Source organism: Nematolebias whitei, chromosome 6 (assembly GCF_014905685.2).
Source record: "Nematolebias whitei isolate Nwh7 chromosome 6, NemWhi1, whole genome shotgun sequence".
Taxonomy (NCBI): Eukaryota; Metazoa; Chordata; class Actinopteri; order Cyprinodontiformes; family Rivulidae; genus Nematolebias; species Nematolebias whitei.
Window position 1 is genome coordinate 13,836,751 of NC_056503.1, and position 27,901 is coordinate 13,864,651.

Genomic DNA, 27,901 nt, shown 5'->3' on the forward strand with positions numbered 1-27,901 from the left:
TCTATCTATCTATCTATCTATCTATCTATCTATCTATCTATCTATCTGTCTGTCTGTCTGTCTGTCTGTCTGTCTGTCTGTCTGTCTGTCTGTCTGTCTGTCTGTCTGTCTGTCTGTCTGTCTGTCTGTCTGTCTGTCTGTCTGAAAAAAATCTTAACACATTTGTGTTGCATATGCTAGATGCCTAGCAATTGTTATTTTTTTCACTTTAAAGGCCCAAGTGTAACACTACTGCTGACAGGAAGTGGACAGGGGTTATGGATTACAGAGTCCAGCTAGTGATGCAGGTGTGTCCATCATGACAGTGAGACAGGCTAGCCGTAGCACAGACAGCAGAGGGAACAGGAGGGTTCAGGGTCTGAGAGCTTCTGTAAATCATCCTGAAACTAATATGTTGGCCCACTGGGGGAAACCCACACGTGCTGCATGTAGCAGAATCATGGCAGATGTTCAATAACTCAACATGTATATTGGGATGGTGAGTTACTTCAGTCCAGAGCCGGGCTGAGTGAAATTGTTTATGTAAAAACAAAAAGGGTAAAAACAATAAGGAAAAGAAATGTTGATCAAATTGTCAAAATCAGAAACATTTAAACATGCATCAGAATAATATTATTTAATTTTTTGTGTGAAATGAATCATTCTTTAAAGTGATAGTTCAGATCTTTCGATATGAGGTTTTGTGGAAAGTTTATCATTTTTTACCTTATGTGTTGAAGATAACACTAAACAAACTCAGTTTAGTGAAATAGTGTTCAAATGTAACACTGACAAGCTAACGATAAGACCAAAGTGATTGCCATCATTTTAAAACAACTTTAGTTTCTAAAATTCTAAAATCGTTAAAGTTAACATCATTTTATAGTTTTAAACAGCCCCCAAATTTTACATTACATAAATATTTTGGCTAAAATATTATTATTCTGCAAGAAGTGCCTTTAAGCTTCACCTGACGTTCTACAACCAGCTCCTATTAGTGCTAAACGTGCTTTCCAAAAAGCAAAGATTGCTGTGTAAATAATTATGTAATGAAAAAACGCAGGACTCAAGAATGCAGACAACGACTAAAACACTTGCATAAATTCAAATATTGAACAAAGAAAACAAAAGGAAAAAATAAAACGTGTTATGTGGTAGCCAGAACTACAAGAATAAATAAATAAATTCTAGAAAGTTAGGAAACTCACATATGGCCTAAAACCCACAGTGACGGACCGCTGAGTGGTAGAACGATCAGAGCATGAATGAACTGGGGCTGATGAGGAAACTGAAGACAGGTGACAACAAAGTCCATGCTCAATAATCCAGGTATAAAAGACCTGAAGACAGGTGACACTAACGCAGACGGTGAACAGGTGTAAATAGGCGGGGCAGCAGCTGAGGAACAGAAACTGACTGAGAAAAATGTAATACTGGCACAGGGAAAAACACAAAGGAACCAAACTAAGCACAGGAAATAAACATGATAACCGAAATGAACTAAACCTTTGAATAAACTCAAAAGTCTATCAAAATAAGATTAAAATTAAAAAGATCCTGACAGTTTTAAGTAAATAGAAATAAACTTTTGTCCCCATTTTAACTAGCTATAGCTCGTTACTTTGGTCAAGACAACACTCCCAATTGAGTTCATTAAAAGGTCTACTTTTGATATTAATTGTATACAACCATTTTTTAAGAACTCCACTTTTAATAATCGGAACAACTCTTTATAACACTTCAACAAAGCCATTTGTGGGGAAACGTACAAGTTTTACAGTTTTATCCAATTTTAAGGAATGATAAAAAGGCCAAACGGATACTGAAATGCTGCTGACAAAGAAACCTGCTGTTATTCTGAACCTTGATAGTGTTAGCATAATATTGATAGTGTAAGCGCACACACATTCATACACAGAGTGAGGCCTCGGGGCTTAGCTAACCCTTGCAGCTTGATCGTCGGCCCTCAGCTTTGAATACGAGCAGCACTTAAACTTTCCCCTTTTCAAATAGCAAATCACAAAGAGAGGGCCACATCAGCGGCCTGCTGATCGTCCCCACAGATGGCTGAGCGTGGACAACAGGCAGGTCCCTGGGCACGTCTCCACACAATGTCCTCACGTCCCCCCAATCCATCTCTGGGTTTAGAACTGTATGTTGAGTGTGCAGCGCTCCCACGTAAGACTAGATAAATACCAATTCTTCTTGGGAAAGGCAGTTGATAAAAAGGGAGCGGTTGGGTCATAAGAGGCCTGATACTGCAGCTGTCCCACTGGCCACGTCCACCCCCTGAATCCCCTAGCCACCCACCACCACCATCCCCAGCAGCAGGTTCCTCCTACAGGGTAAAAAAAAAAAACACGCTTCATTACGTCTTCTCTCCTTGGATCAGCCAGGGGCCTTTCAGTGCAGATAAGCCTCTTAGACATGAAGTAGCGCTCAGAGCTGCCTTTGAGTGACAGCAGGAAGGTTTAGCCATTCAGTGGACAATGCTCACATTCTCTGGCTTTAATCTAGGAGGCGGACAATGATCTGTTTTTTAAGGCCTCATCTCCTCTGCTTTTCCCACAGCAGTAGGTGACTGGTACCAGGAGGAGAAAATGAAACAGAGCGAGCCGAGGGCCGGCTGCTGCGAGAGCGCACAGCTATCTCTGAGGCCTCATGTTTCTTTGACAGTCCAGACCAAGGTGGGACAAGAGGGGCAATGTGACGAGGAGAGAACAAGGGGGAGGCTGAAGTTGACGAAAGGCAAAAGCATGCATCAATCACACGCAAGCACACTCACACACATGTGCATGGGCACAAACAATAACTCGTGATGGTTGAGTGCATCTGGGTGACAGACAGGCAGGTGAGAGGCCTGCTGGTGACGTGGCTTAGTGTAGTGCTTTGTCATTCTTATCTGCTCTGACCACTGACATCCACCCCTCCTCAGCCTTTCTGTGTGCGTCTACCATCTATTTATGTGCATGATAATGCACACGCAACAAGAAGGGGAAGAGGTTAAGATGGTGTGGAAAAGAAATGTATAGATTTATTGATACAATTTAACCCTGCATCCTTCAGGGCACTAATGTGCTTTGATGACACTTATTATAATTTCTATATAAACTAAAATCAATTCTTTTTAAATTTGTAACACAAATGATGCAAATTCGTGAATAAATACAAGACCAAGAAAAGTGAAAGTGGACGATTTTATTAGTGTTTTGTGGTGTGTCTAAGTAGAAAAATATCCATAACTGTTTTTTCAAGCTACGAAGTCAGTTTTAACTTGAGAAATTGCATTTCTTGTGAAAATGCAGTGTGAATGCTTATTGCTGGAAAAACTCACTGAAAAACAGCTTAAATTAGCTAAAAACATTCTGAAATGTAGCTGAAATAGAAGAACAAGTCTAAGTTAGCAGGAGAAAGCAAAAATAACACATATTTGCTGAATTAGTTTTAAATAAGCAAAAAGAGCACACAATAAAAAAATAGCTAAAAAAAAGCTGAAATAAGCAAAAAGTTGCTGAAAAATAGCTGAAAAGACAGAAAGAAGCTTAAGCAAGCAGAAGGAAGCAGGAAGAGTTGAAATGACCAAAAACATGTGGAATTAACTGAAAATCCTAAAGTTAGCACAAAACAGCTAAAAAGTAGCTGAAATAGTAGAAAAAGCTGAAACTAACAGAAAAAAAGCTGAAATGGGCAAAACAAGCTGAAATTAGGAGAAATAATTTAATTACGCAAAAAGCAGAAGAAATTACCACAAACATTTGAATTTATCTAAAAACAGTTGAAATTAGGTAAAATGATTTAAAAAAGTAGCTGAAAAGCTAAAACAAGGTTAAAATAGCAGAAGAAAGCAGAAAGAATACATTTACTGAAAGAAGCAGAAATTAACACAAATATTGTACATTGTGTGAATAAGGCTGAAATTAGCATAAACCAGCTGAAAAGAAGCTAAAAACCTGAAAGAAGCTTAAACTGTCAGAAAAAAAGTGTAGAGAGCACATTTTTGCTTAATTAGGCTGAAAAAAGTTGAAAGGAGTGCAAAAAATGTGGAATTAGCTGAAAAAGCTAAAATTAGCATTAAACAGCTATATAGTAGCTGAAATAGTAGAAAAAGCTGAACCTTGCAGACATAAGCTGAAAGGAGAATAGCAAGATGAAATTAGCAGAAAGATGTTAGAAGAAGCACAAAAATGTTGTAGTTAGCAGAAAAAATCTGAAAAGAGCACAAAACAGCTGAAAAAAGCAGCTGAAATCAACAGAAAATACCTGAAAAAATGTTTAAAGTTGCACAAGGAAACTGAAAGAAGCTGAACCAGAACAAAATGTGAAAGGAGCAGTAACAGGTTGTAAACAGATCTGAAGATTTGAAGGATGTAAAATGAGCTCAATTCATTTTCTATGAGGAAAAAATGGCAGAGAAGGCTAAATATTTCAAAAAAAGCTAAAGTTGCACCAATACCATAAGTCATGGCAGGATTGTCCTGAAAGAGCTGAACATTTTAATACTTAATTTGTTGAAATAGCTTGATAACTGCAGGACGAGAATTGCACCAACAAACTTCTGGAAGAAAAATGGATCACAATAATCTGAATGATCATAAACATTCACACGATCAGTCAGATTCCTCGGTGTACCGTCGGCTAAAGCTGTAACACTAATATTTCTATTTTGTACATTATCTACAACATTTATGAATTTAGTACAAGAAAAATACAATTCCTCGCTATAAAATGAAACATGTGTTGAGATAAAATAGTACTTTTCAGCACAGTACTGACAAATGTCTACTTTTAAGTACACATATTCTTTAGCTGTTTATTTGATGGGAAAGTAGATTTCACACAGGAAGTAAATGTCTAAGTGTATTTCAGCCAAAATGAACAAATAATACAAGCAGGACAGACACAGTCTCAGTGTGCCATAGAGCTAGGTGAATTATTTTAGTTGCCTCACACTTCACATCAGTTTGTTTTTCTCCTGAGAGAGTATAAACCTCTACACCTCATCTACAATAAACAGACACCGCGTACTACTGAAAGAGGTATAGACGTTAAGCTGAAGCCATTCAAATAGACATTTGTGTGTGTGTGTGTGTGTGTGTGTGTGTGAGTGTGAAAGAGAGAACGGGGGGCAACATACGGGAACATGTCGTTCAAGAGACTTGCTGTAAAACCCCTTCAGTGTCAATCACTGCTCTGCTTATTACTCTAATTGGATTATGGCTACAGTTTGGCCCTCTGTATGCCCCTCTGTTTCTGGACGGGCAGTACCTGCAACACGAGCTGTAAGTTTGAGGAACAAGAAAACAGGGCTACTGTATGTCCAGCCACTATATAAGGCTTTTAATTATAGAAACTTAAACTGCACTATTCCTTTTAAAAGAATAAGCAGTTTATTTGAAATATTATTCATCAGCATCAACTCTACAGTACCGGTAATTTAAAATGATATCTAAAAAAAAGTGAGGTAAGCTAAAATTATTGTTGTTAAAACTTTGTTTTCCTCCTATTTAAACTTGAAGGTGAAAGGCAAAAACAGAGTACAGTAGTCCCTCGCTGCTCTGGGGTTTGACTTATGCGGACTCGCTATATCGCAGTTTGTCAACGCACATTAACATTTTTTTTAAACGTACAGGACACATGATTGTCAACTTTAATATTACTCACATGATTGGGACAGTACTGAATACAATACTGGACAGTACAAAGTTAACGAAAAAATAAAATACTTTGGACAGGCGCTGCCATTTTGTAGTTCTCTCTCAATAAGCCTATACTGTATCCCCGCTCATAATGACTACATTTCCCAGAAGGCAACAGGGCCCTGCTAAGCACCATTTCCTTCTGCTGAAATACTAGAGGGAAAGTTTTGATCTGATTGGAACAAGTTTGGCACTTAATACTGTGATTTTGGCGCCCAGCGGATGGAAAGAGCTGCACGGAACCCACCAAACCAGAGCAGAACTGGAGCAGAACCCGACTTCTAGACCCATCGGTGAATCTTGAGAGCTGGTAGCCCGCCCACAAGGACCTCCAAGTGGGGACATGTCGCCGTAGGTCCAGCACTCCATCTGGAGCCCACCAGGACTTTTTTTATTTTATTTCTCGGGTTGGACCAGAACAGAGCCAATTAATCTGTTGGGATAATTGTGTTGTGTAAAACTGACTTTGATGTGTTCGTACAAAAGCGTTAGCATCAACCACTATTCTTTGCCATTATAGTTGTTTTTACAAGGCAGCAATTTACTTTGGTCTTGGCCCTAACTACACAACATTAGTTTGTCAGCTCAGTCAGAAATAAACTTGATTTCTCCAAAGGTAAGTTATTTAAAGAGCTTTCAAGAAGTAAAAATAAATGTAAATAATCTTCCCACAAAGCAAACTTAAAAAATCTAGACCATCTTGTTGATGAAATCACTGGTTTAGGGTCCGCACCTGTGGTTCTTTGGTCCGTCTGCAGCGGCTCCAAGTTTGGACCAAAACTAACATCAAACTGAAGTTTATTGGTTGTTGAACCAACAACTACTAGTTTTAGCAGCTTTATGGTGATTTATTTTGCCAGCATGTGCATAATAGTAACACAAAGAGTAAAACTTGTTGACTACATGATGCTAGTAGTTTGTTAGCCACTTCTTTTACTTCACTTCCAGTCTTACGTTGTGATTTTTTTACTCAATTCCACCAAATGTTTGGGGGTAATACCTTTAAGGGAAATTGTTATGACGAGTCAACTTGATAACAATAAAAACTAAAGACGTAAAGTCAAAGAAAATGCAAGTATTTATTTTCATTTTAAAATTCAATTATGTATCCAACAAACTGGCCTAATTTTTAACTTTATGCTTTATTACGTCATAATACTTTATGAATTGTTTCCACAATTAAAAAGAAAACTCACATAAACCTGCATACTTGTGTCTACATTTTTACGAAATATTAAAAAATGTTTATTTTTTCTTTTTCACATAAATCCAGTAATTTATTTTGCCCTAAAATATAAAAAACTTCAATTAAAATTAATAATAACTTGATATTTTAGTTTCATAATATCACACATACTGGCCAGAAAAGCCCCTCCAACAGGCTTGAAGTGGCCCATGAGCCACCAGTTGATAATCACAGTGTTAGCAGGTTTTGTGGCTCCATAGACGTTTTATTTAGTGTGTAAAAGAGCAGAACGGCTCTTTTGATCATAAAGGTTGCAGAGCCCTGGGGGTCTACAAGTGTCCGTTTTAGGTGAGAACTAAAACGTCCAATATCACATAAAATATTCTGTTCATTTGTTTTGCAAATAAACTAAAAGCCAGAACAAGCACACAGACAAATGATTCCTCTTTCCATTTAGTGTGTCTTCATCACCTCACTCGTACTTCCCTCGCTCTCATTAATCCCACACACCTCATCACAGTCCTGACACTTCAGCCTCAGAAACCTCATATCCTCTACACACCTGCACCTCCTTTGAGGACTCACAAGTCTAAGCTCCAGCAGCTAATCACTCCCCTGCATGTTCTGCAAGATTTACAAATAACTTTAGCTACCGACTGTCAGCATAACGCTGATGATATAATCTTAAAAATACTTTTTTCTAAGTGTTTGTTTTCTTGTGCACTTCATCACATACTTGTTTTGTCCAAAGCTGCTTTGTGTGCATCCCAAAAGGCTTGCTCAGCAGATTAATTGGGCATTAAAACATAAAATACACATTATCAGCACATTTATAGGACACAGGCACATCCATTCATGAACTGACACTTCATCTTGTATCGTTAGAAAAAAAACAAAAAAAAAAACTGTATGTCTAAATACAAAGAAGGAATAAAGGAGAGTGAAAGAGGTAAAGAAAGGCCCAGTCAAGTGGTGAGATAGAGATATCAAAAGACAGACAGGCAGAGACAGATTGGGCAATTAGACAAACACACAGAGAAGGATCATTCCATTACACACAGGGACTGACATGGCTGCGCTGAGACAATGGACTGATTCAGAGCTCTGCTGAGTGTTTATGTCCCCCGTCAGTCTGCATCACCAGTGTCCCCCTGACTGCTCGCAGCTGACGACCGTGACACACACACACACACACACACACACACACACACACTCAGACACACACTTCCTCGACCTCGTGGCCTGAACTTGATGCACACACAGTCCTGCTTTGCTTTCTGTCAGACGTCAGTGTATCATGTCCCGCGTAGGCTCAAAGCCTCAGTACTGTATGTAAGAGAGAGAGAGAAACCGTGTGTGTGTGTGTGCGTGTGCGTGTGCGTGTGTGTGTGTGTGTGTGTGTGAATAGAGGGTGAATGAATGGGCTTCTGTTAGACTGCTCCTAATGACTTTATTTAGAAATGCTGTGTTTAATGTCAGGAAACACCGGTCATGTACGCTGCCAGCAACGTCTGCGGTGATGGCTGAGCGACACTAGCACGCTCGCATCCTCAGACCTGAACCTCAACCGCAGTTTATCTTCTGAGTGGGCCCCCTCATCTGGATTACAGGTACCAAGTGGTGGGGAGCAGCATCAATACGGAGATGGAGACAAATTCCCTCTGTCCTGTCTCACATGTTCACTCTATCAATCATTCTAAACTCATATTAGTCATGTTCATCATCTTGTTTTTCTTGCTTACCTTTTGTTCCCCCCCCCCCCCCCCCCTTTCTGATGCTGGCATATAACACACCAAAAGTTTTCACTGGAGCTAGGTAATGAGCGGGACCTATGACATCGCCTTGATGACTTCCATACCTGTGCATGTGCAGGAATATATGCGGCTGTGTGTACGAGTGTGTTTGTGTGTGTTTGCAGCTGGAGGCTGACAGCGACATGACTAATGAGGCCCTAGGACAGAAATAATAGGTGGGAATTATAACACAGAGAGGTGCATGTGCAGAGGAAAAGGAAGAAGAAATGTCCAACCAGTAAAATTAAATGTAAAAAGAATTAAAACAAAGGAGGAGGGAAGGAGTTTGAAATAATTAGAGACGGTAACCTATAAGAAATTAATAAAAAGTTTGAAGAGTTTCACATTTAACTAACACGTAAAGTAAAAACCAAAGTTTCAGTTTATTGTTGTAAACTGTTCTACAGATGAAAACCAAAACCTTCAAGACGACAGAGTGAAAATTTACAGGAAAAAAAAGAAGAAAATAAAAAATAAACATTTTGACCACTCAGCAACTTTTCTCAGATTTTTTAAATTTTTTGTCCCTCCTGTTTTGGTGGTGGCGAACCTTTACTTTTTTTAGTTAATCCAAATGTAAACCATCATTAAAATCTTCATACTAAAAAGCAAACGTCATGTTCCAGTTTGATCTGGGCTGAGAAAACCATTTTATTGTCTAACCAAAATTAGGCAGCTTTGTCTGAGTCGTGGTCTGTAAAGTATAAGTGTAATTTAGTCGTTAAGGATTTTTTTCTCATAGTGAAATGTGTTTTGGGTAATTAATCTTAAATGTTATATAACATTAACAGTGACTTTAACAATAACTGCAATGTTTCTCAAAATTTATTTAGCACATAGAGTAATAGATTGCATGACACTCTATCTACTTTACTGCTGTAATCAGTTGATAAGCTGTCAGATTTTTTATAAAGTTTAAAGGGATAGTTTTTAGATTATCTTAAGTAGGGTTTTGAAGAAAGGCTGTGAATAATTAATATCACACCTGTTGTAGATAGCTCTTTCAGTGGCCTCATTTGTGAGAAAAAAAGTTTAATTCTAACCACGTTAACAAGTTAAAATCTAATCTGAACATGACAAAGGCCAAAGTAGATTTCCGCCATCATAACTTTGTTTTCTAAAATTTGATAGCAATTCATGTGAACACTTTTTTATAAACAATGTTCAGTCAGGTCATCTGGACAGTTGCTTTCTTTTTTTTTTTTGCTGAGATGTTTCGTCCTTCAACCAAAGGACTTTTTCAATCTGAGGAGCCACCAACAAACTGAGTCCCACAAACACCAACTCCCATAGTGGAAGAAAATAGTTTGCTGGTGATTGATAAATGACCTCCGGGGCCCGCCCTTTCCCCCGTACACTCCTCTGAGACAGTCATGCCATAGTGGTTCAAAACACCAAAGTTCATGCTCAATAATCCAGGTGAAACTCAGTTTGTTTGTGACTCTTCAGACTGAAGAAGTCCTTTGGCTGAAGGACAAAATGTCTTAGCAAAACAAAAGGTAACGTTTTACCAAAGAAACCATCCAGATGACCTGACTGAAGACTGAACATTTTTGGATTTTTACCTGGATTATTGAGCATGAACTTTACTGTTTTATAAACCTTTTTTCTACCAACAGTTTTTCCATTCTTTCATTTAGTTCTGCAGACACAAAGATGGTATTCAGGAAGTGCTACAGGCAGCATTGGAAATGCTACAGTGAGTTGCTACAGTATTTGCAAATGCAAATACCTTATATTAATAGCTGTGTTATTGTGAAATTGACAGCAATGTAAAAGTTTATAAATATATAAATAGGATTTGTAAAAACCATTATGAAGATTTGACATATTTTGCAACAAAGATAACCTCCTTTGTTCTTGGTTTTAATTGATCTAGCCTTTTGCTCATCTGTCTGAATAGATTAAATTAAAAAAATTTCCAAGCTGAAGTCATTCAAATAACTATTTACAAAAGTAAGATATTAGTTGTTTCCAAGCTTGTCACAACACTCCACTTTAAAAAAAAAAAAAAAAAAAAAAAAATCAGAACTGTCCCTTTAAACATCACATGAAACAAACTAATTTCTATGGATTATTAAAATTTTTAGCACAACTATACCAAGTCAAATAAATGATGGGCAGCGCCTGCTTATATTTGCTTTGAGTGAAACCTGCGCTAGTATCACTCAAGCATTCCAAAAAATGTGTAAAATAAATCTTTACAACTGCAGAATAATTACAAACCAGCTTTATGAGACAAAAGACTTGGAAAGAAAACAAAATGAAGACCTTCGATTTTGCAACAGAAACCAGACTTTGTGAAGTAGCACAACCTGGACAGCACATTTGTGTGTCTGGCAACACCCTCCTACAACTGTCACAGTCAAGGTTAGGGGTCATCATGTGTAGACAGAGCAGAGCTTTGTAATTATGCACGATAAATGTAATCACACACAGGAAGCATTTCTTCCAACTATTTACTGGCTTAACCTTGTCAGATGTTCCAAGATGCAGACGAAACAGAGTTGAATCTTTATTTTAAGGGGATGTACGTGAGCTTCCTTAGATCACAACACACACACAAAAACATAAAAAAAGGTGGATTTTAAAATATCTCTACTTTTACTAATAAGGGATTTGTGATTTTTGTCAGAACAGAATTCTTGGTATGGGAAAGCAAAATTGAAGATCTTGAAAATTAAGTTGTCATTAGACTGTTGTGATAGTGATGGTATCAGTCCAAAGAGATCTCGTCATTGAACTCTGAGCTCAATCAGATCAGTGCACATGCAGGCTGACTGCAGACAAGGGGTCTCGACCCAGTGACATGAAACATGGCGCCAAGACCGAAGCAAGACAGATGGACGAAGAGACAGACAGACACTCGGACAGACATCCTGTCTCAAACCACAAATAGATACGACAATTAAGTAAGGTCTGGTCATTTTCATTTCACTGACCTCCGCCCTCACCTCCCACACATACTGAGACAAATTACTACTGCGTTTGGATTTGGCCAACAGTTCCAGTGCTGACAAACACGCACTGTGTGGGCGGAGACAGCCGACATAAATCAAACCTATATTTGATTTGCAATGATGGTGCACAACATGACATAGTGTCATTAATGGGTCGTTTCAGACCAAACTAAGTTTTTATATTTATCATTTTTATCTTGTGTAGTCAAAAGAGGATAATTGTTAAAGCTACAAGAAATAAAAATCATACATACACTGGACTTTATTTTCCAGACATTATTTTGAGCCTTGTTTTCTTCTTTTATTACTAAAAAGTTTCATACTTTATCAAAGGGACATCAATAACAGTAAACTTTAGTTATGATTTCACAACATTGATGTTTTATGTTTCAATCAGATATGTGCTACCTTTAGGCTAAAAAAGCATTTCATATGCAAGACGTCTGGTTAGAATCAAGAAGCGCCAAACAAAACTGCAATTAAGGTCCAGCCTACATTTTTATGGATATTTATATTCAATAAATGGCCGTATTTGCACCTTTTGTCCACATAAACACTGTTTTGAGATAGCTTCAACTTTTAAAAATGCTTTCTAAAAGACAATAATTGTCAGTCAGGTCATCTGGACAATTTCTTTTTTGTGGAAAGACGTTTCGCTGTCTATCCGGAGGACTTCATCAGTTTGAGGGGTCCCAAGTAAACTGTTTTCCCCACCAAGCAGTACACTGCTTTAGTGGACCAACCAGTTTGCTGGTGATAAGATGATTTCAGAAAACAGTTGATACAGACTGTTCAGTCCCTATACCTGCGGTGCGAGAGTTTGGTTCACATTGCTGGTAGTAAGTCAGACTCCTTCAGGGTGGGAGTTGGACTCGGCCAGGGTTGCCCGTTGTCACCGATTATGTTCATAACTTTTATGGTCAGAATTTCTCAGTGCAGCAAGGAGGCAGAGGGTTTCTGGTTCTGTGGCCTCAGGATTCCATCTCTGCTCTTTACAAATGATGTGGTCCTGTTGGCATCATCGTGCCATGATATTCAGCTCTCATTGAAGCAGTTTGCAGCTGAAGCGGCTGGGATGAGAATCAGCGCCTCTAAATCTGAGGCCATGGTTCTCAATTGAAAAAGAGTGGATTACTCTCTTCAGGTTGAGGGTGAGGTTCTGCCTCAAGTGCAGGAGTTCAAGTATCTCGGGGGTTTGTTCACGAGTGAGGGAAGAATGAAGCGTGAGACTGGCAGACGGATTGGTGCAGTGTCTGCAGTATTGCAGACTCTGTACCGGTCCAATGGGGTGAAGAAGGAGCTGAGCTATAAGGCAAAGCTCTCTGTTTACCGATCAGTCTATGTTCCTACCCTCATCTATGGTCATGAGGAAACGAGTTTCCTCCGCAGGGTAGCTGGACTCTCCCTTAGAGATAGGGTGAGAAGTTCAGTTATCCGGGAGATACTTGGAGTAGAACTGCTGCTCCTCCACATCGAGAGGAGCCAGTTAAGGTGGTTCAGGAATCAGGTAAGGATGCCCCTTAGGGAGGTGCTTTGGGCAGGTCCAACTGGGAGGAGACCCCAGAAAAAACCCAGGACACGCTGTAGAGACTATGGTTGTTTTCACACCTGATAGTCCAGTAGACTCGGTTCGGTTGGGGATCAATATTCATGACATTTTGTTTACGTTTGAGCTGGTGCATTTGCATTCACACTGCAATGTGCAGTCAAGCCAACCTGTTGAACCAACCTGCTCCCCGACTCGCCTGTGGTGGCGCTGCATCAAGAACTACTGAAAGAAACGTCACAAAAAACTCTGAAGACACTTCTTCTTCTTCTTCTGGAAATAAAAACAAAAACGGAGTGGGGTCAAGTTTTATCGGTTTTAGGAGTTCTGTTTTGTCATTTTTCAACCATAGACTCATAATGAGTGGAAGATGAGGCAGAAGACCATGGAGAATGTTGTTTTTCACACAAAGCAAGCTGACAGCTCCATATTAAGTAAGAAATATGCATGTTTGTTTGCCCTGCGTTGTAGACCTTTTCCTGCTTGCGGAGCAGTGTCCATTCTTTTTGCATTCACACTGTACTCGAACCGTGCTCGAGTTTTCTTCTACCGGACCGAGACCTAGATTTTAGCCAGGGCCAGAGTTCACCTTTTTGTTCCGTGACAGAGTTCGATGGCGCGTTCACAACTCCCCAAACGAACCAGGCTTCCTAGGCAAACGGGCTAGAGTTCAGGACAACAGGGCTGGTGTGAATGCACCCAAAGTCTCTCGGGTGGCCTGGGAATGCCTTGGGCTCCCCCCAGACGTGGCCGTGGAAAGAGATGTCTGGGCCTCCCTGCTCAAGCTGCTGCTCCTGCGACCCGACTTAGGAACAAGCAGAAGATAATGGATGGATGGATGGATGGATGGAGTTGAAAATTATTGGTACACACTGTTGCCCTCCAACAGGAAGTGCTTTCTTCCTTATGCATACAGGGAACAACCTCTGACTCATGGCATCAGTTTACAGCCAATAATAGAGACTTTAATATAAACGCCAAACCAAACCTGAACAGTACATCAGCAAGAACAAGCCATTTGCACACATAAACTTCATATACAGTCAGAAACATTGCACACATAATTGCCACAAGACTACCCAGCATCCTTTGCAACTCACAAAGTCTCTCTGGGACACTACTACTAAGGTAAAATAAATTAATTTAAACATATAAATACAGAGAATAATGATAAATTCACACACCTGATACTAACTCACAGCGAGAACTTCATGAGTTTGTCAGACAATAAAATACCATAATCTAGGGCCTATAACTATTCAGCTTTTAGTATTAATATTGTTTAAACATAAGAATTAAAGCAGAAAAAACGCGAACCAATCAGAAAGGCTGTGCACTCCTGTGGCAATGAGAGCGAGAGAACGAGGAGTTTGGTCACATTCACAAGTTGGACCTGTTTTACGGTAATGACGACGCCCGAACACATTCACGTTTAATATGAATCTATATTTTAGATACAAAAGTCCCGGGAAGGTCAAGGGTGTGGTGCGGGGGTTCTGTCAGTAACTGTGGTATCAGTGACAGCTTTGTGCATGCATGGTTTGTTTTCAGTGTCTGATGCGGTGTGTGTCTACTCTGAGCGCTTTGAGACAAAAACAGACTTTTTATTTTCATTTTGAAAAGCATACACTAGTCTTTGACCTCCTCCCCCCAGCATAGTGTTTGTACACTTGTGAAATTGATGAATACTGTGAATCTCCCTTTGCGGGTACATAAAAGATTTCATGTCAAATCTGTGCAAATTATATGTATGGGTCTGAATTCATCCAAACTGTGCAAGACACAGTGTACACACATACTGCAATAAACATCCCCAGAATTTTTTTGCATTTTTTTGGGCTTTCCAAGGCAAATCACGATTATACACCTGGACAAGAGCTTCAGCGTTTCCATCACTAAAACTGCAGGTTTTAGATTCTGACTTTGTTTCATGCATTTCAGAGCGTGTTTCAAACTCCCAAAGGTGACTAGTCTCCTGGCTAAGCAAAATCAGAATTACATTAACACTTGAAGAGCATTTCATCAGGGCCAGCAAAGCCCCATGGCCCAAGACAACTGTAATAAAGTCTCCTGTCACAGATGGGGGAAAAAAAACACATTTAAACTCCTCTCATATGGAAGGTTTACATGGTCCTGGCTGCAAAGAAACTATGTTCCTGCAACTGATCAAATCAAGCCAAGCAAATTGCATTTGTCAAGTGTGGGATCAAATGCTAGCACCCACAACAAACACATTAGCAGCCGAATCTACTCAGAATACTCTTGACAGGCCTATAGTATTGAATTATCAAAGTAACACAGAATAACAGAATTAAATTTTTGGAAATCTAAACTGACTTCTTCCTTCTTGTTGCACAGCATATCTGTATTCTGAGGGTTTACTACAACTGCAATGCAAGGAAGTAGATTGGATTGCTGTGAGTTCAACTTCAGAGATATGGCATGCCAATTTCAACATAATAGGTTGAGTTAAAAGAATATAATTAATCTTATAAAATACCACACCCTTGGATAACCGTCAACTTTGGAAGCATTTCTCACGTTCGTTTAACAGTGATCTTAGAACAAATCAACACTTGTGTCCATAATTCTCACTGGGGAATACAAGAAGTCTGTCATGTATATCTATAATGGGAAAGGGAGATATTTCTCCGGTTTGTTATTTAAATAAACACAGGCAAGGATGTCTGCTATGTACTCGTGTGTGAAAGTCAGGGGAGAAAGAAGAAAAAAGAGACAGACTAAGGGGCCTGACTGTCTGACAGACAGGGGGGCAGACGGACACAAACTTGGCATTGGGGAATATGTTTCTGCCAGAGAGTGATCCATAAAGACGAGAGGAGACCAAAGGGCACTCTTCTCTGTAATGAGTCATCATCACTCAGTGGTGTCCATGCTGAGATGGCCCGTGTGTGTGCATGTGTGTGAGAATCATTGTCTGCGCGGGAGAGGCAGTGGATCTGCTGAGAGATAGAGCAGTGTAAACAGGCAGCAGGCCTGGAGGGAAAAAGAGAAACTCTTCTTGTTGTTTTATCTGGCTAAATACTGACACCCACGTCTATTAACTCTATTTTCACAGGGAGAACATGGGAAAGACAGTGAAAATGACATTTTCTGCATGAAATGGGATAAATGTCATAAAGCAAATGGATTGTTTTTTAAAAAAAAATTTAAACACAGACAGCGTTTGACTTCTTGAGACTGAGTAAACACACTGGACGAATATTTCAATGTCTAGAGGTCCAATAGTAACATGGTAGGCAGCCAAGACAAGGGTGTTGTGGCAATTTTATGAAGTTTTTTTTAGTCAGTCATTACTTTTACCACAGCACAGACCAAACTGACCACTGAAGGGGCAGCGCCGACTGCCAACACCTTGTACATGGAATTCATAAAACAATAGCTCATACTAAACTCCGCCGCTGCATTCTCAGTCGAGCTGTTATGGAAATGAATGTTTCGTTGTACATTTATGTGCATGCACATGCAAGGGGCCATATTTTCTGTTTCGCAGAATTGGATGAATATCTCTATTTCTTGGCAGCTGACAGCCTGTTTGTCATCCACTCCACAATCAAGAACTGACCTTCAGCAGCATAACTACTATTATCCTGCCATTCTTCTCCTGTCCCCTCCCTTCTTCCTCACAATTCTATTGCCTCTCTCCCCCTTATATCTTTCTCAACTGTACCTCCTTTCACTTTTCCTTCACTTTTTGCCAAGCCTTTGTCATTGATCGCTGATGCGACTGGCTGCCTCCGTGCACAGTAATGACCTGCACTGGTAACCAGCCGGCTGCTCCTTTTGGCCCCCTTGTAGATTGAACTGTCAGATGGCAGCGATTAATGGCTGGGCAGAAACACAAACTCACACCTGCAATGTGCCACCCTGCTCTGTACAACCAGTTATATGTCACATCCCAGCATTTACCAGTGCAGGCTGGTATCCAAATATTTGGTAACGTTGAATGAGGATTTTTTTAATTTTTTTTTTATGATTACCATGTTTTAAAAACCAAAATAAACAGGTGCTTAAAAATAACACAAAAAACTTTAATGTTTTCCAGTCACTTGAAAAGCTGAAAAAGTTGCCAATTTTGTCTAATTAAATCAAATAATTAAATATGTTCAGATTCTGCTCATCTGCTTAAATACAGCTCTTAGTCTGTGTTTGTCTGCAGTGCTAGATTCAGTCACATCTACTTCTCTTTCCATCTGGAATCATTCACATATTCTGCTGTTTGCACTTAACTGTGCAAAAGAATCACAACAAATGATCAAAATGGGCAAAAAGGGCAGCTGTGGCTGAGTGGTTAGAGCAGTCGTCTTCCAATGCAAGAGCTGGGTGTTCGATTCCGCCAGCAGTCACATGCCGAAGTGTCCCTGGACAAGAAGCTGAACCCCTCATGGACTCTGATGTGTGCCTAATTGGTGTATGAATGTGATAAAGCACTGATTATTCTTTGTATAGATATAATAGAGTGCAGTATGAATGGGTAAATGAGGGCACAGATCTTAGTGTGAAGCGCTTTGAGTATCTTGATCAGATAGAAAGGCACAATATAAGTGCAGTCCATTTACCATTTACTATACATATTGTAGCAATTGCTTGGTCTGGTTTGTCTGTTGAGATGTGTGCTTTCGGTCTATGTGGCTGTCTTGTATTTAACTTGGCGCTTCGTCTGCTGACTGTCAGCATGGTATCTCCTAATAGTGATGAGCAGAAAGTTTCCAAACCATTCCCAAATCTTTTATTCCATTATTTTAATGCTCATTTAGAAGAATGGCCAAGAAAAGTGTGGTTTCTCCACTGCTTACCGACCTCCCTGCAAAGAAGTCCAATCAAGTAAAACAAACAAAAAAAAAACAAAAACATGGAGGCCAAATTTCCAGTAAGTTCTAAAGATAAGGCTTATTTTTGTTTCTGTCATGTTTCATTTTAAATCCACAAAATTGCTATTTTGTTCAAAAGTATACCAATAGCAAACCATTGCTTAGGAGGAAAGCTTTGGCGTGTAATGAAATATATACTGTTACTTCAGATTTGGGTTCCATGCAACAAGAACATATTTTTAAGGATTATTAGTTCCTCCTTGACTTAGTTTTGACCCATGTTTCAGTCCCTACATCTCAGTAGTCATCACTACACAATGCTATACCATCATTCTTTTACCTTTTAGAGATACTGAAAGTCAGTGACGAACAGCAACCTGTCATGGGAGTACCCCACTTTTTTAACCAGTAACTATATTGATGGACGGACAGAAGTAATACGCTGTAACGTTTATTTGATAGACTTGCTTGTTGCAGTTCTACTGAACCAGTGTCAATTTATCACACCAGAGCAGGTCATTGTCTTATTCTTCTTTGTCGTCTTCTTTTTTGTCGTCTTCTTCTTTGTCGTTTTCTTCTTTGTCGTCTTCTTCTTTGTCGTCTTCTTCGTTATCATTGCCATCTTTTTCATCGTCGTTGCCATCTTCTTCGTTGTCTTCTTCGTTGTCTTCTTCGTCTTCGTTGTCGTCTTCTGCGTTGTCTTCTGCGTTGTCTTCTTTGTCTTCGTTGTTGTCTTCGTCTTTGTTGTCGTTTTCTTATTTTTCTTGCTGGACAGAACCATCTCCTGCAGCTGTGGTCCACGGGGAATCACCCGCCTGACCCCATGGACCCTTTCCCGGACATCCACCTGAATCCTAACTTTGTGAAAGACAGTGGTCCTCTGCTACGCAACACAGATCCAAAGATAGACCTGTGCAGAACGGGTCCAAAAGTACTTTATAAGACTTATGTTAAGATCCTGAACAAGAGAACTCTGCACAACAGAGATGTGAGAGTATTGGACGACAAGCTCGGAGGTCAGAAGCCCCAGTGGAGGACACTTTACAAACCTCCAACAAAAAAACAGACTGGCGATCTTCAATGGAGGATCCTTCATGATGCCATTGCAGCAAACTCTTTTTTTGTCGGTCATCAATCCTGAGGTGTTAAATGAGTCTCCTTTTTGCAATTTGTCTGAGAGCGTTTTTCATGTTTTTACAGATTGTGTACGGCTGACGGCTCTGTTTAATCTAATGACGAGGATTTTTAGCCTTTTTGACACAGTTTTCACCAAATCTGTCTTTATTAATGGAGTACATTACAGCAAAGCCACTAAGTTTAAATGCCAAACTTTAAACATTTTTGTGGCAGAAACCAAAATGTCTATTTACTTGTCTCACAGGGACAGACTGCAGGTTGGACCTCAACCTGATGCCGTGGCTCTGTGGACGTGCAACGTCAAAGCCAGACTGGCGTTGGAATTTTGCTTCCACAGAGACACTGGACACCTGGAGAAATTTGTGAAACTGTGGGTATTTAAGAAGGTTTTATGCACCATTTCTTATCAGGGAGAACTACAATACAAGCTCCTCATGTAAATATTTTATTTTAAGCTTGTCCTGATCACCTTTTTTTTAAACACTGTTGTGTTAACTTATCGTGTAAATAAAGTTTTGTTAAAAATCAAAAATCTTCTTCTTTGTTGTTGTCGTCTTTATCTTAACACTCTTTGGCAAAAGATGGATAGATTATCCTCCTCAAAGGGAAACTGGTCTCGTCCACCATCTTTGTTATAAAGACCTGACTGGTTGAGAACAACTGAGAAGAACAACAAACTAGTAACAAAATTCTTTTTGATTAGGCCTTGTTTTATTAGTTATTCCATTTACAAAGTAGTAAGATAATCAATTAATAAAAGAATTACTGAATTAATTTGTCTTTTTGTTTTTGGAAATGAGGAGGACACTTATTATTTCTAAAAATAGTCATTTGACCCCGGTTTGGGGGATCACCAGGACATAAAAAATAAATTATTTGAACTTCATAATGAAATCACTTTTTTAAGTTTTATTTATTTACAATAGATTCCAAGAACCTTTTTGAACATTTTTAACATAGTTCACAGAGCCAGATCTTTACTGGCAACGATATGTATTCTTTGCTTGTACAATACAATAAACTGTCCTAAAAATGAAATGATTTATTGTTGTCTTTGTTTTTTTTTTTAAATCAAATTCTAACCTTTCAGTTGAGAAAAAAAAGCACAACAATAAAAACTAATTGAGTAAAGACATTTAGAAATTGGAATACAAATAAATTGTCCAATGTATGAAAAGAGGAAAAAGGACACAAGTAATGTTAGGAGAGAAAAGGAAACAAAGATAGACAGAAGATGAGGGAAAGTAATCTTCTGATTGGTGACCATGTGAATATCAGGTCAGTAGGGGTTAGGCATGATGTGTGGAAGCGAGATAAAATCGATTAGCTTGTCCACTGACCCACAGAGCAGTTTTATCACAGTACTGACAAAGACGTCCAGGCCCCGAGGTCCCTAAGGGTCGCCTATGGACACTGAGGTGAACAGAAAGGCGCCCTCCTGTCAAACTAAAGCCCTCAAGTAACAGCAACACAACAGACCATGATGCATTGCTTCACTGCCCTCTGATTCCAAAAGAAACAGCGAAGATGTAGTACAGATGCCCGTTTCTCACAAGAGCCGGAGTTCAGAATACAGAATGACTGTACTTAGAGTGTTGCAATTCCTGATACATTTAAACCGACAGAAATAAATGCAACACGTCAGCATGTAGCCGAAGCTGTTTTTGAGAAGTATTTCATGCTAATCGCTGTTTGCAGAAAATGTGTGATTGTTTAAATGCCACCAATTTGTTACTCACACAGTCATAGACACTGTTAAGTGTTTCTTGGAAATTCATAAAGCACCGGTATGACAAATTCCTGACACCTGTTGGCTGGCCTTCTAACCTCTCCTTATCATACTATCAACTCCTTTTCCTCTCATGATTTCCTCAGCCAGATCTCAGGGTGAGGAGCACCTCTTTGATTCCTGGCTCCTTGTAGTGTATTTGACCCCGGAGGTCACGGAGTGGGAAGGAGTGTATGTGTCACCATCAAGCTCTTCTCCGTGTTAAAATAATATTCCTACAGTGCTTTTAGGATGCTAACGCTAATCAAAACAGGACATCCTGGGGAGGGCCGCGCTCCCCGGCTTCTTTATGTTTTTGTGTTTGCCTAGAAGCGACAATCCCAGGAAGCAGTGAGGAGGGTTCATCAAAGCCCCAGGCGGGGGGCTCCAGGCTGCTGGATTGCTGGAATGTGGCGGGGAAAGGAATCTCTACTGTCCTATTGTTCCCTTGTTTCCTCGGTCTCATCACACATGCCGGCACGTCCAGTTCACTCACAGGTAAGCAGCACTAATCAGTCCCTGCATTCTTTTCCACAGAGACATTTTTTCCTCTGCGGCGACCCTGGCTCACCAGCAACACACATGCAGCGCTGCCCTGCTCAAACTCACAGACGTGAGTGGGAAATCACCGAGAGATCTCTAAAAATGTTTTGTTTTTTCTCAGAAGGGAGTAAAAAGGACTTGAATGATGGTAAAGTGTCAGTAATAATTAGATATTCAGGCTCCAAATAAAAAAAGACTGGGCCAAAAAACGCACATGGTTGCTTGTGGTAGTGAATGAATGATGATACTCTACAACAGTTTGTCTTGTATAGGATAATAACCCCCTTAAATGTTATTTTTTTAACGGCCTTTTGTGTTTAAATGTTCAGGCTGCTGTTTAATACAGCTTATTATATTATATCATTACTGTTTAGAGTATATCTTAGACCCTTGTACATGGATTCTTTATTTTTATAGTTTATATTTTTTCTATTTTGGGGTGTAACTGGGACCTTGAGTACACAATTTTGTTCCACCTAACCACATGTGATGCGAACGACAATAAAGAACCTCGAATCTTAAATTCAGCTTTAAATGAATTTAGAGTGCTGTGCCACCAAGCATAACATAGTTCCAGCAACAACTAAGTTAAATTATTATCATTATTTTTACCAAACCTTTGCCTGGTACTTCTTTTAAATGAGTTGTATGAATGATTTTTTTGGGGGGGGGGTTCACTTTGGCACTGCCACTCAGCTTGAACACACACACACAAATCATCCTTTTCTTCCACTGTAACCATCCTCATCATCACATTTCAGCACTGAACCACAAAGCAGGACAATCAGCTCCAATCAAGTGAATGTGCTGCTGTTCAAACTTCATCAGGAAGGCCTCGGCTTTGATCACATCTCCTCCCCGCCTCACTCCCGTCCTGCACGGGTGAGAGGTCACCTTTTAATGAGCTACGGGGTGGAGAAGAGAGAAGGGGACCGGTTATGGAAAAAGATAAAAGAAGTAAATGAATCCCAAACACGCCAAACAGTAATGTACACACCTGACTGCTTCTGCCCTGTCCAGCCTCCCTACATGACCTGATGTTTTACTCCTCATCATATTCTAAAAGGACAATCCTCTCTCAGACCCTCTCTCGCCACAAACCTTCCATTGGTCAAGTGCGCTCCACCCAGGGAGATCCCCAAGCAGCGCTGGAACACGCTGTTATCACCACATTCACAAAACAATAGTTGGGTAATTCCTGTTTATAGCTGTATGCACTCCCCTCAGTGTGTGAGCGCTGTTTTCTCCATCAAGCTTTCAGGAAAGCCGTCAACATGCAGCGTTTACAAGCTCTGCATGAAGTTTGAGTGTGTGCAACCATTTTCCTCCCACTTCAAATGAATTCTGACAACACACACAAAAACAGTGGAAGGTTTATTTAATGGAAATAAATAACCGCAAAACATTATGTGACATTAATGAACGAAATAAAAACATTTGACCTAAAAAAAAAAAAAAAAAAAGTGAATCAGACTTTATGAGAAAAAGTGAAGAAGCTAATATGATGTCTGCACTGGCAGCTTGCATCACATCAGATCAAATAATATTTAGCCGCCCTGTAAAAGAGTTTAATAATGTAATAAAGTACCTTATGGTTGTTATCTGATGTGAGACATGAGACCAGAGTATCGGGCTGCTTTCTTCCACCTGCTCCAGGTAATTGATTGGAGCATATTAAATGATGGAGTTTCTTTAATTAGCTAACGAACATTTGTCCTCGGAGCTTGCCAAGTGGCGCCAACTTCCCCAGCGTCTCATTATAAGCCACGGCTGAACTGCACCATCAGCATCGACTTCATATCTCCTCAAACATCACAGCGACTCACAAATCAGTTTGATGTAAACTTTTTATTTTAACTCAGCAGCATGCCATTTATCTTGGAGCGGTTGGGAAAATGCCTCACGTTTGACAGCCAAGACCGTACACTCTGCTGAGTGCTTTTGTTTGGTGTGCATGCACAAACTCTCACACACTCAGACCGGCCCAACGAGCACACACTGTCCTCTCCAGCACACAAACACACTCAGAATCTATAAAAATATGCTTAGCTTGGGACTGCTCTGTTGATAATGACCTCAGCCTTGGCACCGTACAGGGCCAGACCAGACTGCCGACAGACTGGGGGCTTTTGTGTTCACTCTCTATCTCTAACTCCATGACCTTTAAGGGGAAGAAGAAAGCAGAATCGCCTTTTTTTTTTAAATTTAGAACGGGTATGGCTCGCTCATTGTTCTGTATTGGTACAGTTTCCCGGTGGTAAACACTGCTGTTCCCAGGCTTAGCATGTTACTGCAACCCCCCCCCCCCCCCCCCCACCACCACCACCACCACTGCTGTCCATCCAACCCTCGGTGTTCCCACACTGCACTGTCTGGATCATAGCATTGGTACCGCCTTCTCAATACTCTATCATACAAACACTATGAATGATCTAATTCTTCACCAACACAATGGTCTGTGATGCAGTAAAGTAAAGACAGCAGTGGAATAAAACAAGAAAAAAAAATGCCCTGGTGGATACGACTCTGAGACGTTCTTTAGCTGCTCAAGACGGAGGCCATTCTTCAAGTGGGTGACAACAGTGCCCAAACAAACCACTAACCTCATCAGGCCTCTGTTTACAGCCTAGAGCCTGAGTCCTGGACGACTCATTAACATCAGAGGCCTTCCAAGTGACTCGACTTCTCACATCGTTGATGGATGAACCTGAATCATTCTTCAACTGACCGTCACCATCCCTACTTCAACACACACTTAGTTCTAAAAGAAACAAATTTAACACCCCCCCCAAAACACCACATACTGTATATGTGTGAGCAAAAATACTGTGTATTATTTCAGATGTAGTTCATAATTGTTGTATTTGCTATATTAATGGTCTATAAATCTTAAAGCTGCCTGGTTTGTCTGATGCTGTTAAATTGAAGATTTGTGAATACGTGACAAAAAATATGTTATATTTGTATCAAGACAAATGTACAGAAACATTTAAATCCCTTTTAAAGAGCAGTAGTATTCCTTGTATGCCAAAGATGTGCATCACGATCTTGCATGATCTGTTAGTGCACAGAGTGACGACAACCACTTAACCCACATTTGTCAAATTCAAGGCCCGGGGGCCAAACGTGGCCCTCGTTGACATCTTATCTGGCCCCCAAGATGTTATTTTAAATGTAAAATACTGTAATCACTTTATGTTTTTTCAGTAATCTTTGATTATGATGTCAAAAGTGCAACAGAGAATGTCAAATGAGACCAATCATCTTTTTTGAAGAACCTGTGACCAAGAAAACATGTTGGGTATCAAAATTGTGATAATTTAGATTCTGAAACTGGCCCTTAGTTTGAAAAAGGTTTTAACTTTGGCCCCCTTTTGTAAGTGGGTTTGACACCCCTGACTTAACCAAATCTAATTTTAACTAAATATCTGTACTATGGACTGAACTATAGCCATTTTGGCGGGCTAAGTTTGGTTAGCCCTGGCAGCCATCTTGAAGTGCATTGACTCCAAAAGTTATTCAGTTCTTGACTGACGGTGAATTTCTGTGAGTTTCATTAAAATACTTTCAGTGGTTTTTGAGATATGTTGCTAAAACATCTTGCAGGGGAAGATTTTCAGCTATAACCAAGTCAACTTCTCGATCAATATTTGTAAGACTGACAACTGTGGCAGCCATCTTCATTTTACAAGATCCACAGTTGTGCATCCGGTGAGTATTTTTTCCAGTGATTTATGAGATATTCTGCTAACAGACACCCCCCCCCCCCCAATTGCAGGTAATTACATGATTGCCACGTTAGGTCTCGATTTTAAATGTTCAAGTTCAAATCAACAGATACCAGAAGCAGCATCCTTCCTCCTGCAGATTCTTGACCACATCACACTGAACACTTTTGAATCAAGGCGTGTTTGCACCAAAGAGAGTGTGCAGGGAAGAAAGGGAGAAAAAGTGTGTGCGTTGGGGGGTTCCGGGACAACCAGGGCCGTTTAATGGGGCTCTCCATTTCACTGCCCTCAGACCCTCCACTCCCTCTCACCTCTCCAATGGGTCAATCTATTAACCATTTTAATGAGCTCCGCCAGACAAACGCGAGATGCAGCATGGTCCATTGAACAATGTGGAGAAGGACGATGCGCTGCTCAGCTCCGGAGATACAGGTGCACCCCCCCCCCCCCCCCCACACACACACACACACACACATACATACACACAACTTTCCAAATCACCAATCACATGCTTGTCACAGCAGGTATTGAAAACAGGACATATTTCTGAAGAGAACCTGATAAGTGATGCTGTGAAAGCCTGAAACAGCGTGAACTTGAATGCAGCACGGCCACTTGTTGGTATCACATCAACTGGATTGGCTAAGATTTGTTTTAAAGCATCCAAATACAATTGTATTTTTTTTTATTAAGGAGCATTACAGCAGACCTTTAATTAGGCACACCCCAAGTTAGTCCACCCCCCCCCCCCCCAGCTCTCTGCGGCCCACGTCTCGCCACCGGGTGCGGCCTGCGCGCTTTGGCAACACGTATTTGAACGTTTTTGTGGCGCACCGCGTTCCATCTGGACGCGCGGACTAATCAGTCAGCCTCCATCTATCACGCTTTACCACCTCTCCATCACCTTCTCTATTACACCCCCCAAGCCCCCTCTTTTTCTTCTTCTTTTTTTTCATCACACGAGTGTTCTGTAAGAAGGGAGGCACACACTGAACACATTTACCAGCAGAGCCCTTATATGAGGGGTCTGGGAATTTAAATATTCACTGCTGACACTTTGCAGACCTGGCTGAGGGCCAGGGTGGGCCCGCTGCTTCGGGGGCCCAAAACTTTCCCCACCTCAGCTGCCGCCAGCCTTCATTCATATATATATATATATATATATATATATATGTGTTTCTACCCTTCTTTGTGTTCTCCCTGGGTGGGTATAAAAAATACAATAAAATATATTTTCATTCAAGAGGTCTGAGGGATTTATTCAGTTAATGTTGATATAATGTCATCTTTCAGGTGACCAGCCTCTCAATATTTAACAAGTTATTATTTAAATAAAATGATATCTGAGTGGAATAATTAAAATATAAGTGTATTTCTGCAGAGGGAACATCATTGTTTCAAAGAGCAGTTGCAGTCCCATAATTCTTCTGCAGAGGAAATTATAACATTTGATTTATGTAGAGGCCCTAATGTATTTTCTTTCTGCTAACTGAAAATGCAGATTGTTTTAGAATAAAATAAAAAAAGATGATAAATATTTGATGACATGAACTGAAATCTTAGTCTCGTGCCCTCCTGTAAAGCCATAAAATATTAACAGGCCTGGGTCATCGCATTAACTGGATTATTGCACAAATTTATTCGTTTTAAATAATTAATTTAGATCATTTTACAGTTTGTTTTAGGAATTTAAAGTGATCATTCAAAGCCAGTGATGGCACGGACATAAAATAAAATAAAATAAATAAAATAAGCTAATTTTTAAAATGCACATCTTCATAATTTATTGATACAAATCAATGCATATCAATCACGTCTATGCAGGTTGTGTTAAAGTAATTGAATCGATTTCAATGAGAAAAGTGCAACTTTATGATTCAAACTCTTTAACAGCTATATATATATATATATATATATATATATATATATAAGGTTTTGTTTCTAAGAAGACTTTTCACCAACAGCTCTCAAAATGAACTCACATTTGTTTAAACATTACATCCAATAAAAGCTGCTGTGAAACGTTCACGGACCATGTTGCGCTCTCCTCCTCCTGCAGCTCAAAGTTTCCTCGGATGAGCTGCGGGGGTGAAGCAGCCGCGGCGCGCGGACACGAGCCAGACGCGCCGGACGTGGGATTTGAACCTGCAACACAGCGCCCACTACATGCAACGAGCTTTTTGTCCCCCCACAGACCCGCGCGGACCTCTTGGCTCAAAGTTCCTGCGTCGCTCCGGCAACTTTTTGCGCACATCCCGCGGACGCGCTGGACTCTTATTCTCCGCGACAACGTCTCGGCTTCACGAACTGGAAGTAATAAAGTTTGGACTCTGCTTGTTCACGCGCACACAAACTATGAATTGACGCGACAGCGGCAGCTTTGATGTTAGAAGATGCTTGAAAATAAAAACAAGAAAGGGATGTTGCACCTACTCGTGGCCAGTTTCCGCGCCCTGCCTTTGGACCTCATGCTGCCAGTCTCTCCGTGTTGCTTTGTCTTGTCAATCTTTTTTCTATTTCCTTCTCCCCCTTTTTTTTTTTTTTTTTTTTTAACTTTCTGTCTCTTTTTCTCTGGGTTTTCTCAATCCCAAACAGCGCTATCTCTCCAGCATTGTCAGTGTGGGGACACCTTTGCACATGCGCACAGCGGCCGAAATCTGCCGGCAGCAAGTGCCAGGAGAAAAAGAAGAGAGGCAAAGAAAAAAAGAACGGGGGGGGGGGGGGGGGGGGGGG

The 27,901-nt window shown here is 40.2% G+C and overlaps 1 protein-coding gene across 1 annotated transcript in view; it reads right to left on the reverse strand.

The window, feature by feature from the left end:
• LOC119411544 (histone-lysine N-methyltransferase MECOM) overlaps positions 1-27,862 on the reverse strand; it is a 68,296-nt gene extending 40,434 nt beyond the window's left edge. Inside the window, exon 1 of the mRNA XM_037678498.1 lies at positions 27,602-27,862. Within this exon, the coding sequence (XP_037534426.1) occupies positions 27,602-27,638 (37 nt within the window). The 5' untranslated portion in view covers positions 27,639-27,862. The remainder of the gene's footprint in view (positions 1-27,601) is intronic.
• Between the last annotated feature and the right edge of the window lie 39 nt (positions 27,863-27,901).